The sequence below is a fragment of the Gigantopelta aegis genome, chromosome 7 (assembly GCF_016097555.1).
Source record: "Gigantopelta aegis isolate Gae_Host chromosome 7, Gae_host_genome, whole genome shotgun sequence".
Taxonomy (NCBI): Eukaryota; Metazoa; Mollusca; class Gastropoda; order Neomphalida; family Peltospiridae; genus Gigantopelta; species Gigantopelta aegis.
The window spans coordinates 15,092,601-15,112,598 of NC_054705.1; the positions used below are offsets into that span (position 1 = coordinate 15,092,601).

At 37.4% G+C, this 19,998-nt stretch overlaps 3 protein-coding genes across 3 annotated transcripts; 2 read left to right on the forward strand and 1 right to left on the reverse strand.

The window, feature by feature from the left end:
• The first annotated feature begins 4,526 nt into the window (after positions 1 to 4,526).
• Positions 4,527 to 6,578, forward strand: LOC121377925. Its single transcript, XM_041506019.1, has 2 exons — positions 4,527 to 4,784; positions 6,138 to 6,578. Exons 1-2 carry the CDS (start codon positions 4,719 to 4,721, stop codon positions 6,576 to 6,578), a joined length of 507 nt encoding a protein of 168 aa, XP_041361953.1. The 5' UTR covers positions 4,527 to 4,718.
• On the forward strand, positions 6,561 to 8,296 carry LOC121377254. Its single transcript, XM_041505173.1, has 2 exons — positions 6,561 to 7,024; positions 7,061 to 8,296. The coding sequence occupies exons 1-2, from the start codon at positions 6,599 to 6,601 to the stop codon at positions 7,973 to 7,975; spliced, it is 1,341 nt and encodes a 446-aa protein (XP_041361107.1). The 5' UTR covers positions 6,561 to 6,598; the 3' UTR covers positions 7,976 to 8,296.
• A 3,574-nt stretch (positions 8,297 to 11,870) lies between these two features.
• LOC121377750 lies at positions 11,871 to 13,952 on the reverse strand. The gene is made up of 2 exons (XM_041505838.1): positions 13,017 to 13,952; positions 11,871 to 11,995 (listed from the first exon to the last, which is right to left on the reverse strand). The coding sequence occupies exons 1-2, from the start codon at positions 13,506 to 13,508 to the stop codon at positions 11,879 to 11,881; spliced, it is 609 nt and encodes a 202-aa protein (XP_041361772.1). The 5' UTR covers positions 13,509 to 13,952; the 3' UTR covers positions 11,871 to 11,878.
• Positions 13,953 to 19,998: the final 6,046 nt, after the last annotated feature.

Genomic DNA, 19,998 nt, shown 5'->3' on the forward strand with positions numbered 1-19,998 from the left:
GTGGCGACGGGCGGGTTTCCTCTAAAAAAAAGTTTCTATAATGCTAGCTACGGGCCCTGGTAATGACCATATGGTTTGACGTCCAATAGCCGATGATAAGATAAAAAATCAATGTGCTCTAGTGGCGTCGTTAAATAAAACAAACTTTTTTTTATATTGGTGTTTTAGGTAGTTTTATTCTATTCTTTTTCAGGATGGACACTTTCTTATTGCGCAAACGAGGGGTTGGATGACCGAACAATCGATAAGCTACCCCATGGACACTAGAACCATTCAAAGTAAAATTAAAACTAACTAAATTACAAAATGGAATTACTGTTTTCTCTATTAATGTTAAACAGTTTCCAGAAGTTGGCCTTTGTTGTTTTTGTTTTACAACGTTTATTAAAAGCACGGGGTTTTAATAGAATACAATGTTGGTTTTGGAGTATTTACTACATTTTTTTCGAGTTTTATATGCCCAATTGACAGTGTTCAAGTTAAAAATACATGATGATATACCTGGTGCCTTGTAATAAAAGCGTAATTTAGTAATACCACCACCTCAACTTTCAAACTCAATTTCTCAACATTTCGAAAAAGTGCAGATAGAACAAAATAATTCTTCAGCGGCGTGTTTTGAACCGGCGCCTTTACCATTGTATTGTTACAGATAACATAATTAATAATTATGATTAGGGAATAGTACTGCAACAGTTTTAGCTAGTTTCGCAATCAGTTGTACGGACGTGAGGACATTATGTTGTGTATTAAGCAAAAATGACTTGTGCCACAATGTTTTTTTGTCTGGCGGGCACATACCCACGGAAGAGTAGAAGGGCCGCTGAACGAAAATTTTTTACTTCAATTTCCCGACTTATAACTCGATAATATCGACTTATATCTCGATAATATCGACTTATACCTCGCTATATCGACTTATATCTCGATAATATCGACTTATAACTCGATAAACTTATATCGTCTTCGACTTATCTCCTCGATAATATCGATTTATAACTCGATAATATCAACTTATATCTCGATAATATCGACTTATATCTCGATATTATCGAGTTATATGTCGATAATATCGACTTATATCTCGATAATATCGACTTACATCTTGATAATATGAAGACACATCAATACATAATGCATTCCGGTTTATATCTAAAAAAAAACCCAGACTACAATGGATGACTACAGAGATGAACAAGGATAACAGGGTAAGTGCAACTTTGATTCTTTTTAGCATATTTTATTCTGTATGTCATATTCCTTAGTAAACAAACAATTAATGTGACAGCTGTTTAAGATTTTATTTTTTAACCAATGTTTAATATTTGTGTTAATGTTTAATGAGCATGCTTTGTTAATTGATAGTACATTGCATACACTAAAATTTAATATGAAAGCTGTACTCTTAAGCCTAGGACGCTTTTAAGTTGAGGTACGGTAGCAACATTTCCCAAAGTTGGCAACACATAATTATGTTGCTTGATCTCTTAATTATATCATTCTGAAATTTGAAATTTATTTATAGATACTCTGGGCGGATCTAGCTTTTCTGGTGAGGGTGGGGGGTCCAAGACAAAAAAGGGCACCATAACATTATGAAAGAGCACTCAAATGAAAAATTACACACCGGTTCACTTTCGCTATAATATAATAGTGCTACAACAGGGACGCAGACTGACGTATCCTACAGTGTTTTGCTATACAGTGACAGAAAATGGCTATATTTAAAATTTAAAAAATAATTTTAAAATATCCTAAATAAAAAATGGCACTTCTCAAATTTGAGGGGGGGACCCCTCCGCACCGCCCAAATACTGTAGACCGTTAGGAGCGTAGCCATCCCAGGGTCACAATGCTTGCACTTAATTAAAAAAAAAAAAAAAAAAAAATAATAATAATAATAACGCGAATTGTAGGTTAATTTCTGTTTTGGATGAATAACATGGTTGTGTAGTGACAGTAGAAGGGCCGAGGATGGCCGAACTGTTCGGGTGCTCACGGAAGACCCGATGGTCCCCAAAGGACTCCCTGGGGTCCAAGAGCAGGCCCCAGGGCACGCTCTCTTGATCGTTTATTTTCATGCAGATCAGGACAGAAATATTAAAAGGTATAATTGTGTCTAGGAAATAAATATATATTAGTAATTGACATTCCTATTGTTAATTAGTGCGGGGATAATTTAAGTAATGTAAGAGAATTACAAAACTGGCGCCGTGAGCAGCTGTATTCGACGCTTGCTCGTTTTTCTGGGTTTTTTCCCCCCACTTGGCACCACGCTCTTTTGGTATATCGTCAAAATCCCTAACTGCGTTATGCTTTCAACTCCGTTCAGTTTGTTTTCTCATGCACTGTTCGTGCAATCAACATTCGATTTGCTGTCGTCTGCTTGTCGCTCATTTGTGAGGTTTTATAATATATATATATATATATATATATATATATATATATATATATTTTGTTTATGTAAAATATGTTTGAGTTGTTTGCTGAACGGAAGCCATCCGTTCGCGAATAAAATTGTTAGTTCTGTTCAGTTTGCAACTCAAAATGTGTTTGTTGGTTGTTGTTTTTTTCAAACGGTAGACTTGCTATTGTCCGAACCAAATTGTTAACAACTACGAACAATTACTCTCCTACCTTTTATTGCCGTTAGATTTCCTCCAAAGTTTGTCCAAACAGAAATCTTGAAAAACCCCATTACAATGACACAGATTCCACATACCAGATGATAACTATTTCACCTATATCGACTTGGCTGAGAGCGCATTGGCAAAAAGCATGTAATTTTGTGCCAGCTGCCATTTTGACTTTTTATAGAATATTCTTCAAGAGGGGTGAAAGGATAGGACTTAATCTAACAACGTCATAACATGTTATGATATAAAAGCAAACGTGATAACGTCATATGATTTGTTATTTTTTATTATTATTATTATTTGTTTAATGATTCCACTAGAGATCATTGATTTCATATTAATTGTGTCACATACTTTGGAGGCTTTCACCCCTCTTGAAGAGTATTCCATAAACAAGCAACATGGCAGACGGCAGAAAACTGCATGTATTTTTCCCTATGCAATCTCAGCAAAGACGATATCGGCGACATCGTTGCAGTGTTATGTGTGGAATCTGTATATTTGTAGTGTTTGGGGGTTGGGGGTGCGATTTTGTGTCTGGACAAACTTTGGAGGAAATCTAACGGCAATTAAAGGTAGGAGAGTAATTTTTTGTAGTTGTTAACAATTTGGTTCGGACAATAGTAGGCCGTTTTCTAAGGTCGACGACAGTCACTCTTCGCACCCTTGTTTTGGCATCGTACACAATAAATATAACAGCTTATCGTAATTTCTCTTTAAGTTCATATTTCGTAAAAGGTACACTTTTTAAATCACAAAATTTTCTTCAAACAGATTCAGGTGCATTAGCAATTTTCAAAAAAAAAAAAAAAAGATTCAACAGCAATTTTGCATTGGAATCTTTCCAGCGTTCTGAAAACGGAAACGTTATGTACTTGGTTTACGGTTATTGTACAGGAGATTCAAAGTGACGTCATTGGAATACTTACGTAATTCAAATATAAAATTAGCTATATAATGTGAGTATATTATTACAATGCTTCACCACATTGAAATAAAAACTAACCTTGACCCCCGTCACAATTCTATAACAAGCAAATAACGCTGTTTACAGGTCGGCTATTTTTATTTTGCACAATTCTGCACAAAAATATTCAGTTAAATTTTTATGCAAATGTGTTCACGATTATACATGTATTGCCCATAATTAGTCCTTATTTAGTCATTTTGTATGTTTATTGTTTATGCATATGTTTTGCATCCAGTTCCGTATGTGGAATGTTTATATGCAATAAAGTTTTTATCTTTTTTATCTTTATCTATGAGACTGTAACGATGTCGCCAGTATCGACTTCGCTGAGATAACATAGGGCAAACTACATGCAGTTTTCTACCGTCTGCCATTTTTTTTTTTTTATGGAATACTCTTCAAGAGGGGTGAAAGCCTCCAAAGTATGTGACATAATTAATATAAAATCAATGATCTCTAGTGGTATCATTAAAACATATTTAAAAAAAAGAAAGTAATAAAATCAATATGACGTCATCACGTTTGCTTTTATATCATATCCTGTTATGACGTTGTTAGATTAAGTCATATCCTTTCACCCCTCTTGGAGAATATTCCATAAAAAGTCAAAATGGCAGCCGGCACAAAATTACATGCTTTTTGCCCTATACGTTCTCAGCAAAGTCGATGTAGGTTTCATGGTTATCATCTAGTATGTGGAATCTGTGTCATTGTAATGAAAAGGTCATGGAAAATGCCTCGAAACAGTCATGGAATTTTGTTAGTGAATGAGTGCTCCGCAAGGCTCAATGGGTAGGTGCAAACCACTTGCACCGACCAGTGATCCATAACTGGTTCAACAAAGGCCATGGTTTGTGGTATCCTGCCTGTGGGAAGCGCAAATAAAATATATCTTGCTGCATGTCGTAAAAGAGTGGCCTATGTGGCGACGGTGGGTTCCTCTAAAAAAGGTTTCTATAATGCTAGCTACGGCCCTGGAATGACCATATGCTTGACGTCCAATAGCCGATGATAAGATAAAAAATCAATGTGCTCTAGTGGCGTCGTTAAATAAAACAAACTTTTTTTTATATATTGGTGTTTTAGGTAGTTTTATTCTATTCTTTTTCAGGATGGACACTTTCTTGCGCAAACGATGGGTTGATAACCGAACAATCGATAAGCTGAAAGAGGATAAGGTGTGTGTGTGTGTGTGTGTGTCTCTCTCTCTCTCTCTCTCTCTCTCTCTCTCTCTCTCTCTCTCTCTCTCTCTCTCTCTCTCTCTCTCTACCGGCGTCGTGGTTAGGCCATCGGTCTACAAGCTGGTAGGTACTGGGTTCGGATCCCAGTCGAGGCATGGGATTTTTAATCCAGATACCGATTCCAAACCCTGAGTGAGTGCTTCGCAAGGCTCAATGGGTAGGTGTAAACCACTTGCACCGACCAGTGATCCATAACTGGTTCACCAAAGGCCATGGTTTGTGTTATCCTGCCTGTGGGAAGCGCAAATAAAAGATCCCTTGCTGCCTGTCGTAAAAGAGTAGCCTATGTGGCGACAGCGGGTTTCCTCTAAAAACAGTGTCAGAATGACCATATGGTTGACGTCCAATAGCCGATAAGATAAAAAAAATCAATCTCTGTGTGTGTGTGTGTGTGTGTGTGTGTGTGTGTGTGTGTGTGTGTGTGTGTGTGTGTCACATAGTTAAGCATCACCAAAGTATATATTCAATTTATAAAAAGATAACAAAATAATATTGAATGTTATACTTTACCTTGTGAAATACGCATTACAAGAACTTTACAGTAACTCCATTATGAATGTCAAGGGATCACCATGTTACAAACTAGACGACTTGTGACCAGTAAGAGAGGAATTTACAGAATGTCGTCCACAGGAGGGGTGTATACAACAAATACTGATTAAACTGAACATAGTGAAAGTTACTACCATAATTGAATTTCCACACATTTTGATAATGTTCTGATCAGTTGATTCGAATGAAGCTCCATACTTATTATTTAAATGAGATTTTACACCTTGAAAAAAATATATCATTATGGATGAAACGTAATGTTTGGGGTGTTATGTTTAACATTATGATATGTTGCAACATTCCAGATGATAACGTTCATTGTAAAACAAATACTTTAGCTACACATATATACAACATGTTAGAAAAAATAGATGGTGCTTAAATTTTGCTGATGTGTATATACACACGTGTGTGTGTGTGTGTGTGTGTGTGTGTGTGTGTGTGTGTGTGTGCCTTAAATTTGTGTAGAGGTAACCTTGAAAAACAAGAATTCAGTAAATGTATAACAGGATTTTACCAGGAATAACAACATGGCCAACACGCATACATGGACATGGCATGACAAAAACAAACAGATGTTTGCGGAATATTTCAGCATTATTCGTAAAACACTTTTTAGTAACTGACACATAAATAACAATACTAATAATAGTAGTTCATTTAGCAGTTTGTTACCATGACGTACATGATGAAAGACAAAAAGTATTCTCTAGGTGGTGGTACTTTTGTTTTTTTCAGATTGACGAGGATGTAGCACGGCTAATGGATGATGAACAACTAACACAGTATCTATCAAAACCTGGGGATATTATAGCATTGAGACATTTTTTAAAACCATCCGTCCCGGACCAAACACGTATCAGGAAGCACAGTTTGATGGAACAACTGAATTCCCGATTGGAAATGCACGACCGTAATCCAGATGCTCCGCAATCCAGTGTAAAGTTGGCTCGCTATAACGCTATGAAAAACACCCATATCATTGAGCTGGGCTGGATGCACTACAACGAAAAGAGACACCAGTATGCCCAAGTTAGAACCAAAAAAGGAGTTGGGACGCGCTCCATATCATTGGATAAGAAATCCACCAAAACTGACATTATAACAGAAGCAAAGAAACTATTCTTTCCTGGAGATGAATCAAGCCTTGGGTCACTGAAAGATAGGAAATTGAATTAACAGATTTCAAGTGCCTTCCTATGGATATGACCACAACGCTTGGGGAAATTATAGATGTTGCTAAGATGCGAAAGTTGCGCTTCTATCTGAGAACGAAGAACACGCAGCCCAACGTTGTTAATTCCATAGAAAATGTTTTGGAACTGGACTCGACAGAAGAGATGGACGATGGATGGTTACCAGACCTCAGTGATGACTTAGAAATCGAAAATGCTGGTATCCAGGAGAAAGATATATTTACTGCAAGCGATATTCCCACTATGGAGCACACACAACACAGCCCCAGGGCATCAACTCCTACTGATGGTCACAAAACGGTCACATGGGAAGACTCAATCGGGGAAATTCAATTTGCGGGATGGACACCACCAGCATTTAGAGATCCAATCCCAATTGCCATACAAGTTCACAGGGGACATGTTTTCCATGATCTAAAAATGTGGTTTCGAAATAAGCCAGATATTGATATGAGGCGGGATATGATAACTGCAACAGTAATACTTCCGAATGGCGACATAGAGCAAGCAGACGATAATGGTGGAGTCCTGAGGGACATTGTTTGTGAATTTTGGGAAAGTTTTTATGAACAATGTACTTTGGGTTCGGACATAAAAGTCCCATGCTTACGACATGACTTCGAAGTACAAGATTGGGAGGCCATCGCTCACGTGTTTGCACTTGGGTGGATTCTACAACGAATTATCCCAGTCAGACTGGCTCCCAGCTTTCTCAAATGTTGTCTGTATGGCTTGGACCCACACAAGAACAACTCAGGAATAATCGAGGAGTTTCTCGGGTTTGTACCTCACAGTGAACGCATAATCCTGCAGGTCGCTCTATCAGACTTCGACAAAGTTGACAACGAAGAATTACTTGATGTTCTCACTAATCACGAATGTAAGGTTTTGGTGACCAAGGATAATATCTTTACTACAATGGGGCAGATCGCAAGCAAAGAGTTGGTGCAAGAACCATCATTCATTAAAGATGTTTTTTTCAACACACTAATTGGGTATGAACTGGACATCGACTTATGTAAAGTGCTAGACCGACTCAAACCAACGACAAAGCGAGTCCTATCTCTTCTTGACTGTGAAGATGCAAATGCTCCTTCATTCTGCTACCTGAAACACTACATTCGTGAACTAAAAAACGTGTCTCTTGGAGCCTTCCTTCGCTTCACTACAGCATCTGATCTGTTGCTCTCCGATGTGAATGATAACTATTACCGTCTGACTGTCCGTAGGGTTGACCTAGATGGGCTTGCTCGCAGACCAATCGCGCATACATGCGGAAGAGTCCTCGAACTACCCCAAAAGTACGAAAGCTTTCCACAGTTCAGGGCTGAATTCAATGCAATCTTGTGTAGTAATATTTGGGTTATGGACATTCATTAAGATGATTTTGACAAGTATGGTGTCGGTAAACGTGCTCCGGTTCTGTATGTGTACATGTACAGACTCGTGTCGCTTGGTATTCCCAGCCAGTTTTGTTTTCATCTTTTAATTTTTATAATTTGATTTGTAATCAGTGTGATTACTACGTCTGAGTTTGTGACAACTGATATTCGTTATCTTAGTTTACATACGAGTATGAGAAAGTAGCGGACATTCGTTCTGTCAGTTTACATACATAAAAGTATTTTTGATTTGTCAGTTTACATGCATACTAGTATTAAAATGAAGATATTGTAATCTTATAATAAATACTTTCTCATATATCTGTATTTATTGTATGTTTATAATGAGAAGTCCATCCTGATCACGACGTCGATAATTAAAAGTCACGTCGATAAGTTAAAATCAAATTAATGAGATGAATTTTGATTTTGTCCATGGGAAGTGTATTGGTATAATTGTTAACAAAAACACACCAACGATCATTAATCTGCTTTTCCATGACTGAGTGAAAATGATGTCAAACAACAGCAGTGTACTGAATGTACTAGCCATCGTTGACGACCTGGACCTAACATCAGTGAACATCACTCGACCCCACTGAACACGTTGCCACCGCAGATGAAGCGTACACCAGTGACGTCTGGCCGTTCTCGTGTGACGTGGTAGGAGTGGTGGTTGAAACATGTACATAGAAAACACACTCATGCATGTGTGTATACATTTTGTACACATTGTGTATAGTGTATTTATCCCGCAATCACATTGGCAAGATATGACAAGATAAATCTGTATATTTTGGTCAGACTAGATTTTTAATAAACATACTCTTTAAATCATTTGTTTAAGTACAGTTAATACAAATAACTTTTACTTTTGCGATAACGATACAAAACTTGTATATTTATTTATGAATCGGAGTTTAGAAACGCTTTTTGAATGTTACAATGTAGCTAGCGTCTTACAAAAAATGACGTCATATGACAAAAGCCTTGCTAGGTTGACGATAGTCTATTTGCGTACACAAAAAATGGAATAAATAATGATTTTCCTACCATTCCCGTAGGATTACAGGATAAAAGAAATAACTGGTTACTGTCTTAAAATATCGGCTTCATCCTGCTCAGGTCGAATGGCGAATGCAGCTCGGCAGAGCCTCGACAAATACCGATTAACATAGACTGTTGGTATTTTCCATATTACAAAAACGCTCGTGACGAATCCTCTGTATGTAGCCTACATGGTATGTACATGGTGTATACTATATGTACTTTGGTTATACAATATGCATTTAGTGTATTGAAAATACAATATGTACACCGTATACACTAATTACATTGAGCATATTCTAAGAACCTCGAGTGTTCATCAAGTATATTATACATATAATGTGTATACAATAAGTATATCGAGTATACATTTAGTATATTGAAAATATTCATTATATAGTTTATTAATTTCTGTGTGTAGGCCAACGGCCCATATACAACAGTTTATACATAATAGTTTACAATATACAAGAACTAAATTAAAAATGCATTAACTAACAGCTAGCAAGTAGCGGATCTATATTTAAGTGCTAGTTTAACATACATTATGCAATTCATAAGAATGTGTGTATCATTAGAGTTCAATAATTTACTACATTTTACAATATCTGAAAGATTTTGTTACTTAGGAATGTATACTAGTATATTTCGCAAGTCGGTATACGCTTTACAAGCAAACATAAAATGCAACACGTCTTCAATACAATTGTTACTACACATTTGAAATATACTCGGCGTCACTATTGAAGGGTCACTCATATTGTTAGTACTACACGTTAACGATGCCCATCCAGCACACTAATTATGAAAGAAGGAATGTATGGCCTTCGTGGCTTAGGCCCAGAGTGAGGTTTCCTAAGTAGCATTTGGATTTCAATATGAGTAATGGTACTTCCGCTTAGAGGCCACAGCAAAATGAAAAAAGTTATGCAAACGCATGTACCTACTATCACCCCCAACAAATGGGTTGCCTCAACGCACCCATGTCTGAAATTCCGTACAAACAACAAAAAAACGCCATTAAATATATTATTATTAATCAAGGCAAATCGCTGTCAATCTAATCATTCCTTAGTTAAAGACATCTACGATTGGTACCTTCTTCGATTACAAAATGTCATAAAAATAGTAGACTTGTTTGTTCGAAGTTAATCCTTTAATTGAATGACTAAAGGTTTATTTTCTACCGATTTAACCTACATCGGTAACTTGGACATCATGTGACACTGTCGGCTCGCGAGAAGATGAATGCACCTAGTAGTCAGGGGCGGATTATGGGGGGGGGGGGGGGGTCCCAGTTGCACGGACCCCCTCAGGCTAAAAAACAATAACCCCACCACGTAGATCTAAATTAATGTCCACGTAAAATTTATAATTTCAAATTATAAACATTTACATATTGTTTCGGAACACACACACACACACACACACACACACACACACACACACACACACACACACACACACACACACACACACACGTTACCTAAAGCATAATCCGCCCCCGAGTAGGTCCCAGTAACGAGCCACTCTCGGCATTCTAAATTCAATGTAGCTCCCTCTTTTTAACTTTCAACGGACCGTTCAAAATTGCGCCTAATTTCTTTCATTAAAACTGCGCACCCTTTCCCGTTGGCATTAATCATACAGGACATTCCAAATTCTATAGCACCAAAACACCCTCCGCCTGCTATCGACCCCGGTCAGGCTGCTGGTGCTCCCTTGCACCTGTCAGTGCAGGCGGTCCCACCTACAACCCAACCCACCCCTTCCCTGTTCTGCCCAAGACAGGCGTGCGCTACAACAGCTTGCTCTGAATGTGCACGTTAAACACTCTGACCTGACCTGACCTGACACACACACACACACACACACACACACACACACACACACACACACACAGTATTACTATCTGTCCCGTCTAATGACCAAGTGTTGATGTAACCATATGTTAGACATCAAATAGCTGCGGTTTAAAATGTGCTGAGGTGCTGCCAACAAACATTTCATTCCTTGGTCTACTAAAGTAGAAACCCTCTGCCCCACATAAGCTATGTCTACCAGTTAACAGCAATGGATTCCAGATGCATTTCCCCCATATAGGGCAGTACATACCCCATTCTTTGATATACCATTACCTAGGGCACGGAAACCCCGTGTCTACGGAGAACGATCAATCCTATATAGGCACGGATTTTGGCGGGGGCACAAAGGGCCCGGTCCGTATATTTTTGGCCAAATAATTAATTTTGCGTATGTATAAACTGAAGACTCGTTTATCAGCTACAACATTCACCCGTATCTGCTATGACGTACCCCGCGCGTGCTGTAACCTCACCGTGGTGCAGGGGTGTAGCATTCTCTTTGAGAATGGCCAATACAGCACAAATCCCCTTGGGGGGTTTTCCGAGATATAATTGAAATTTTTAGTAAAAGTCAGTATCTATCTGTGATATTTGTATTTTTGCACAGTTCTTTACACTGTTTTTATTTAAATTTTGAATTTTTATATTGATGTTGATCATCACTTTATTTGTTTGCATTGCCATAGTTTGACACCCAATAGCCGATGTATTTTTTGTGCTGGGGTGTCGTTAAACATTCATTCATTCATTCATTCATTCATTCATTTACTAACTACCCAGGAGTAACGTGGTATTTTGACCTTGGTAACATTTCTAGGGTAAAGGTAATTTTTCTACGGCAAAAAGATCAATATTTTACGATGGTCAGAATATCACGTGACACTAGCTAACAACCCGTCATGGTATTAAAGACATTATGAGGTGAACCATATATAGAGACATAAAGGATTGTAAAATGTTGACACCCCCCCCCCCCCCGTTGATCAACACTAACTGCAAAATTCCTTGTCCCGTAGAATGGACGGCATCGTGTGCATGATCCAGGGCCGCCCACTGTTCAGCAAGCGATGGCGGTTCCACGTTGATCTAATATCATCTAGGGTTGCCTGAAAAATAAAATAAATGTAATTTATTACTTCATATAGTCCATGAGTCAGACCAAAATTTGGTACCATCCGAGGGCACCAAACAAAACTGTTTTTATACACTCTAGGACGAAACAAAAATGAACTTTTCAATAGGGTAGCTTTACCTAGTTATCACACTTTTTAACATAAATCATTCAGGTGGTAGAAAAATCTGAGAAATCCGTATTTTAGTGTTTACTAAAGTACCGGTACTTATAAACCTTGTAGATCGGTCTCCACAATGTTCTTTGTGGTTTTTGCATCTGTCGTAAGTGTTGATCAAGGATTCGAGAGTTGCAATTTGGTATCCTTGAATATTTTGAAATATTCAAAATGGCGTCCAAGATGGCTGTCAAAACAGATCTGAAAACATCTCCAATACTTTATCAATAATGACGAAACCGTTGATGTTCATGATGGTGTTTAGGTATCAGAAGATTCATATTGAACTACTACCAGCTAATCAAGACTTTGCAACATTATTTATATCCAAGGTGACCACCACTATAGTAGTCAGAACAAGAAAATTTTAATTTATTTAATTTTACACCACCAATAGCAAAATTGTGAAGTTAGGTATTGAGGTTTTCTTATTCACCAAGGAATATATTTACAACATATGCTAACTGAGATATTGCATCATCATTTAAATCCAAGATGGCCCCGAAAATGGTCGTTGGGAGTAAGAAGTGGCTATATCTTAATTCCATTTTATCCCAAACAATAATTTTTACTTCAAATACAGGGTTTTCTAGTAGGCAGGAAATTCAGTGCTTGCATTAACTTTCTACTGAGAAATTTTATCGTTTCCAGAATTCAAGATCGTTAACAAAATGGCGGCAAAAACAAAGACATGTATTATATGTATCGCCTAAAACAATCTTTTCTAATCCAATTGCTATGTTTTGAGGGTGTTCAATCCATTAAAACTACATGCATATCTACAAGTAAAGTTATCTAAAATGTCATCTAAAATAATAATTCTTATGCTGACGAATACCTGTATCACGTCCAAGAAGCAAAAACGTATAAGTTCTCGATCTAGGTAGCCACCGTCAAATTTACCGTCATCAAGGAGACTTTGGAATAAATTCATCCAGTACTGAATTCCTTGCTTGCGAACCATGCCCCACATGCTTTCAATCCGTTGGTTTGCAGTGCTTGTGCCGTACAAGAAAGCTTTCTCACCTGCATACGAATCAGTATGGTTTCTGCGCAGAAATTTCTGCATTTGTTCAACGTGTCCGTTCTCAGTTCCTCTGTCAGCTCGAATTCGTTGCGGGCACTTGTTTTCGATCCCCACCGATTCCATAAAATAACCTGCGATGACACGTGGGTCTTTATTGGTGTGATAAGCCTGTAACCAGATAATTTTTCTGGAGAAGCCATCCACGGCACCGTGAATGCAAATGCCGTATCTTGAAAGCTTATCATAACCATCGATATGCCACACAAAATTTGGCCCTGGGTTCATATACTTTCGTCGCTGCATGCGTCTTCCTTTTCGTTTCTTAAACCTTCTGGGTTAATAATATGCAATAGTATCCTTACAGTGTCTTGACTAACAACTAATGATTTATCCAAACACTTCGAATGCATCCATCGGTAACCATGCATTTGGCCATAGCTCGTACACTCTTCCATAATGAGTTCGGCTACCTTAATAATATCGCTGTAATATTTTCTCCGATAAAGTCCATAATTCTGAGTAATCCTCTTCAGTGTACGCAAACCCATAGTGTAACCATGGAAATTGTCCAGACACTGTAAAATTTCTTGATGTTTGAATCCGAGGCGAAAGTACTTCACAACGAGTTCATCTCTGTAGTCATCCATTGTAGTCAGTTGCTTTTGAGATATAACCGGAATGCATTATATATTGACGTGTCTTGATATTATCGAGATATAAGTCGATATTATCGAGTTATAAGTCGATATTATCGAGTTATATGTCGATATTATCGAGATATAAGTCAATATTATCGAGTTACAAGTCGATATTATCGAGATATAAGTCGATATTATCGGGTTATAAGTCGGGAAAATTAAAAAAAAAATATCTTTCAGTGGCCCTTTGTGATACATTTTACGGGGAACATGTCTCGACCCCTCACCGTAAACTTCGCTTACCTCCGTGTCTACTAATACAAAAGCACGTGTCACAAAAGCAACCGATATGTTAAAAGATCTATTTTTAGACACGACAGCCTCGACATTCGGTCACGTGCATGCATACAGTGACAGCCGTAACAAAAGGTCAGCGCACAACAAGTGACCCTGGTTCGGGATAAGACACAAACATTTACGTACGAAGTATCTCGAGGCCAAAACAATATATGCTAGAAATAAAACTACAGATAATAAAATGAGATTAATTAACGCCAGTAAGTCTTATAAAAAGTGTATATTTAAAGTTTTTGCACAACATAAATTTAAAACATAAATTAAATTGAGACGGTTACGGTTAGATGATCCCAAAGCCTTTTATAAAATACTTAAGAAACAAGATAACTTAGATAACAACGTTAACGTTCCTCCTATTGATACATTTTTCAACTATTTCAGCGACTTAAATAAGGGCGAACCCAATAATGATAACTTATTTAATTTTATCATGGATGAAGTACTATATGAAGTAAACAAGGACAGTATTATTAACGAAAAATTCAGTGCAGATGAAATAATGAAAGCCATAAAACAACTAAAATATCATAAAGCAGCAGGTGTTGATAGAGTAGTTAACGAATACGTTAAGTCAACCGCTACGTCGCTCATGCCAGTTTATGTTAAACTTTTTAATACTATTTTTGATAATGGAGTCTTACCAGATGAATGGCATACCGGTATTATTATACCAATTTTCAAAAACAAAGGAAGTCGGCTACATCCCGAAAATTACCGACCAATCACATTGCTTTGCTGCTGCTCTAAACTGTTCACAACTTTACTTAATAACCGTTTAAGTTTATTTATTGAGGAAAATAATACCATTAGTGAGGCCCAAACCGCGTTCCGTAAAGGCTATTCAACGACAGACCATATTTTTACATTACATCACTTAATAGATATTTTGAAAAAAAAGGAAAAAGAAATTATATTGCGCTTTTGTGGATTTTGAGAAAGCATTCGATACGGTACCTAGAATACAGCTTTGGCATAAACTACTACAGCATAACATAACCGGTAAATTTTTTAGAATTATCCATCAAATGTATCAAGGTTTTAAATCAATGATTGTCGTAAATAATCAGCAATCTACTTTATTCCCATGTAACAACGGTATCCGTCAAGGTGAAAATTTATCCCCTATTCTATTCTCCCTGTATTTGAATGATTTAGAAGATTATTTATCTAGCCATGGATGTGAAGGGGTTTCCCCTACAACAGACAACCAAGATCACCCAATAGATATTGCTTTACACATGCTTTGCTTGTTATGTGCAGACGATACTGTCCTATTATCAACCTCTGCAGAAGACCTGCAACACACCTTAAATATTTATTTTTATGAATATTGCAATAAATGGAAACTTAAAATAAACGGCAACAAAACGAAAATATTGTATTTTTTAACGGTAACACTAGAGATTATAAACAAAATTTTATGATTGGAAATAATACATTAGAACATGTGAAAGAATACAAATACTTAGGAATTACTTTTACAAAATTAAACAACTTTCGAGTTACTAAGAATAGACTTAAACAATAGGCTACCAAGGCCATGTACTTTGTACTATCAAAATCAAAGGACAACTATCTATCAACCGAATGTAAACTTAAAATGTTCGACTCAATGGTTCTGCCAGTTTTATTATATGGATGTGAAATATGGGGATATGAAAAAGTTGATTTATTTAATTCTGTACAATTAACCTTTCTAAGACGCATCATACCCGTTAAGAACGCAACACCAATATTTATGCTTTATGGAGAGTTAGGGAGAACGCCTGTCGAGTTAACTATATATAGAAGAATGGTATGTTACTGGGCGCGACTGATATCAGGAAAACAATCAAAATTGTCTACTCTTTTATACAAAATTATGTTAAATGACCACCTTACTAACGGAACTAACTATAACTGGATTAATACTGTTAAAAACACACTGAATAACTTGGGAATGGGTAATATCTGGATAAGACAATCTTTCAATTGTCTGTCACAACAAATTAAACAAAGACAATGCGATCAGTATTTACAAACATGGAAAAATAACATATCACTGTCATCGAGAGGCAACACTTACCGATTATACAAAGAACAACTATTTTTCGAAAGCTATATCAATAAACTACCAGAAAAACTGTGGACGGCACTCTTAAAATTTAGAACGTCTAACTATTACCTACCCGTTGAAATTGGATGTTGGAATAATATACTCATAGAAGATAGAATTTGCACATTATATAATGTAATGGACATTGGCGACGAGTTCCATTATCTTTTATTTGCCATTTTTTCCATATTTCAAGAGTCCAGTTGCTACATCCATATTATTATACGCGACCAAGTACTTATAAATTTAGAGAACTAATGGAGAATAAACGAATTAGTACCCTAAAGAAATTATCATATTTCATAAATATAATAACTAATGAATTCAAACGTCCTTGACTACAAACACCATCAAAACCAAATATATTTAACAAAATACTATCATTATCCACTGCACCATATACACGTTTAACAATCTATTCGTTTATAAGTACTTGGATACCCGTATATCTGTATTAAATATCTGTATTATTACATAATATATGGATATGCGTGATTGTATATGTTTGTATATGTGTTTGTGAATGTATTGTAATTAATGTATTTACTGTCAACCATTTTGTCACGTGTATATAACAAAATGTTTATGTATATATTCCTCCTATGCCGTTGTGTAACGGCCCGAGTGTAAATAAAGTCTTGTCTTGTCTTGTATAGACCTCCTCCCCATGCTAATATTCCTGCACACGCGTCTGCAGTGGTCCTGTGAACGGAGCTCCGTTAAAACCCCCAAACAACAACAACAACAAACAAACAAACAACAAACAAATTAAACAACAAAATAACCCTCGCTCCCACCTCAGTCCCCCAAAATAAATAAAATAAAAATAAATAATAATAATAATCGCTTGTTCAATCCCCTGCTTAAGCAAATTTTGTTTTCTGTTGTTTTTTCCCCGATAATTGTCTGGCGGAGCGTGTCACCCCCTATAAACGTTGCTCACCTCAGTCTAGACCTCTCCCCCCCCCCCCCCCCCCCCGCTACAATTCCTGCACACGCGCCCGCAGTGGTCCTGTGTACGATAGCTCCGTAATAAAAAAATAAAAATAAAACAAATAAATAAAACAAATAATAATAATAAACATAAATTGTGAGTTTATGTTCCAACTATTTTTTTTTTTTCAGCGTATTAGCAGTGTTTTTTTTTTTTTTTGTTGGTTTTTTTTTTTTTGGGGGGGGGGGGTTGTGTGTGTGTGTGGGGTTTTTTTTGGGGGGAGCGGGGTTTTTGTCAAGAAGTAATATATTTTAAATAATTTTGAAGTCTCTACGGCGGCCGTGCACTGTATATACAATTCAAAGGTACTTTATACGGCTGTCGTATATATAGCCTCATCAATACTCGGTTTTGTCGTACGTTTCAGACCCCTAATAAAAGAGTTCCAATTTTTAAAAATGAAGCTGCTCACAAGTTGTCATAGATTCCCTCAATCACGGTTCAATTAAAATGTTTTGGGTGATACAATAGCAAGGAGTGGTATTCCAAATTAATGTAATTGTCATTTATAATCCATATTTATAGAAATAAGGCCCACTAAATCTGTGATTGAGTCCTTTTAAAGGAACAGACCCTAGTTGCTAAACACTACAGGATATAGTTCACTATTAGAGCTGTTTATGATCACTGAAATTACAACATTACTTATATTGTATTGTTTCGATGATCCATTTCCGTATAATCGAAGTGTTTCTGGTCATTCTGGTGTTTCTGATAACACAAAATGCATTTTTCATTAAAAAAAAATTAAAACGCACGTGCGTCTGAGAAGTAACAGTTATGGAGTCGCGTTTTAGTCTATTTTTAAGGGTATTTCAACGTCACAGACTCTTGTTTCACTCTGTTGTATTCAGATTTTTTGCAGGTTTGTAAATTAACCAAACTTAGTGTAATTTTTACGGGTTGAAACTAGAGTCTGGGTGAAAAATATTCCTTGGTGTTTAAAAACTAGGGTCTGCCCCTTTAAAGTTAAACGTTTGTTTTGTTTATGACACTACTAGAGCACACTGATGTATGAATCATCGGCTATTCGCTGTCAAAGTTAAACGTTTGTTTTGTTTATGACACTACTAGAGCACACTGATGTATGAATCATCGGCTATTCGCTGTCAAAGTTAAACGTTTTTTTTTGTTTATGACACTACTAGAGCACACTGATGTATGAATCATCGGCTATTCGCTGTTAAAGTTAAACGTTTGTTTTGTTTATGACACTACTAGAGCACATTGATGTATGAATCATCGGCTATTCGCTGTCAAAGATTTGGTAATTTTGACATTATAGTCTTAGAAAGAAAAACCCGCTACATTTTTACATTAGTAGCAAGACATTTTTTTTGTATGCACCATCCCACAAACAGGATAGCTCATACCACGGCTTTTGATATACATGTACCAGTCGTGGTGCACTGGCTAGAACGAGAAATAGCCCAATGGGTCCACAGACGGGGATCGATCCTAAACTGACCGCTAATGAAAAAAATGTAGCCGGTTCTTCTCTTAGACTATATGTCAGAATTACCAAATGTTTGACATCCAATAGCCGATGATTAGTAAATCAATGTGCTCTAGTGGTGTCATTAAACAAAATAAACTTTAACTTTGACCTGCCAGGGACCCGATTCACAAACTAAAGCTATCTTAAGGCGACGCCACACGATACGAGTGCCTTATACGAGAATAGCAGATTGCATCACAACTGATGGAATCGTAATGGTGTCTTGTCCGAGTCCGCTATTCTTGTACGAGGCAGTATTTATGTATCGTCGCCTTAATGCAACACAACAACGTCCTTGCACGTCTTTTTATGTTGCAACTAGTGCACTGTAACGCCGCATATAGCTAACGTGCGCTTTATGCGCCGTATATAGCTCATCGTGTGCTTTATACGTTGAAAATCACCGCATAACGCTCACAGTTGTGCTATATGCGGCGCGCGCTATATGCGGCGTTACAGTGCACCACAACTGGTCAAAGGTCGGGGTATGTGCTTTCCTGACTGTGGGAAAATGCATATAAAAGATCCCTTGATGCATTAGAAAAAAATGTAGCGGGTTTCCTTTGATGACTATGTGTCAGAAGTACCAAATGTTTGACATCCAATAGCCGATGATTAATGGTGATGTCGTTAAACAAAACACAATTTAACGTTTTTGCATTGTAAAGTTGCCAGAGTTTAGTGAGTTAGGTGCAGGTCACTTCATAAAGAGAAATATCCCCGTGTGTTTGGTTGAAGTACGCCTGCTTGTACACGGGAGGAGCTGGGTGAAGCTGTGTGGTAGAGCCCTTGTCGTAAGCCATGCCAGAGATTTAGCTTGGGGTGGACGTGTCTGAACTCTGATTGCTTATCTCAAGCCATGCCGGAGAATTAGCTTGGGGTGGACGTGTCTGAACTTTTGATTGTTTATCTCAAGCCATGCCAGAGTTTTAGCTTGGGGTGGACGTGTCCCAATCACACCCCTGTTTTCCCCCACCACATACAGAAGCGGATCTAGGGGGGGGGGGGGGGCAGGTGACCGCCCCCCAACATTTTGCGACAGTTACAATTTTATTATATATTAATTTTCATTTTTTACGATCCCCCTCCAAACCTCCCACAAAGTTCCCTTGGCATTCCGCCTCATGTCATTGCCCCCCCCCCCCCATAAATGGATTTTCCGGATCCGCCACTGACATATATCTTCCTGTGGCTCCGATGGCTACGCCAAT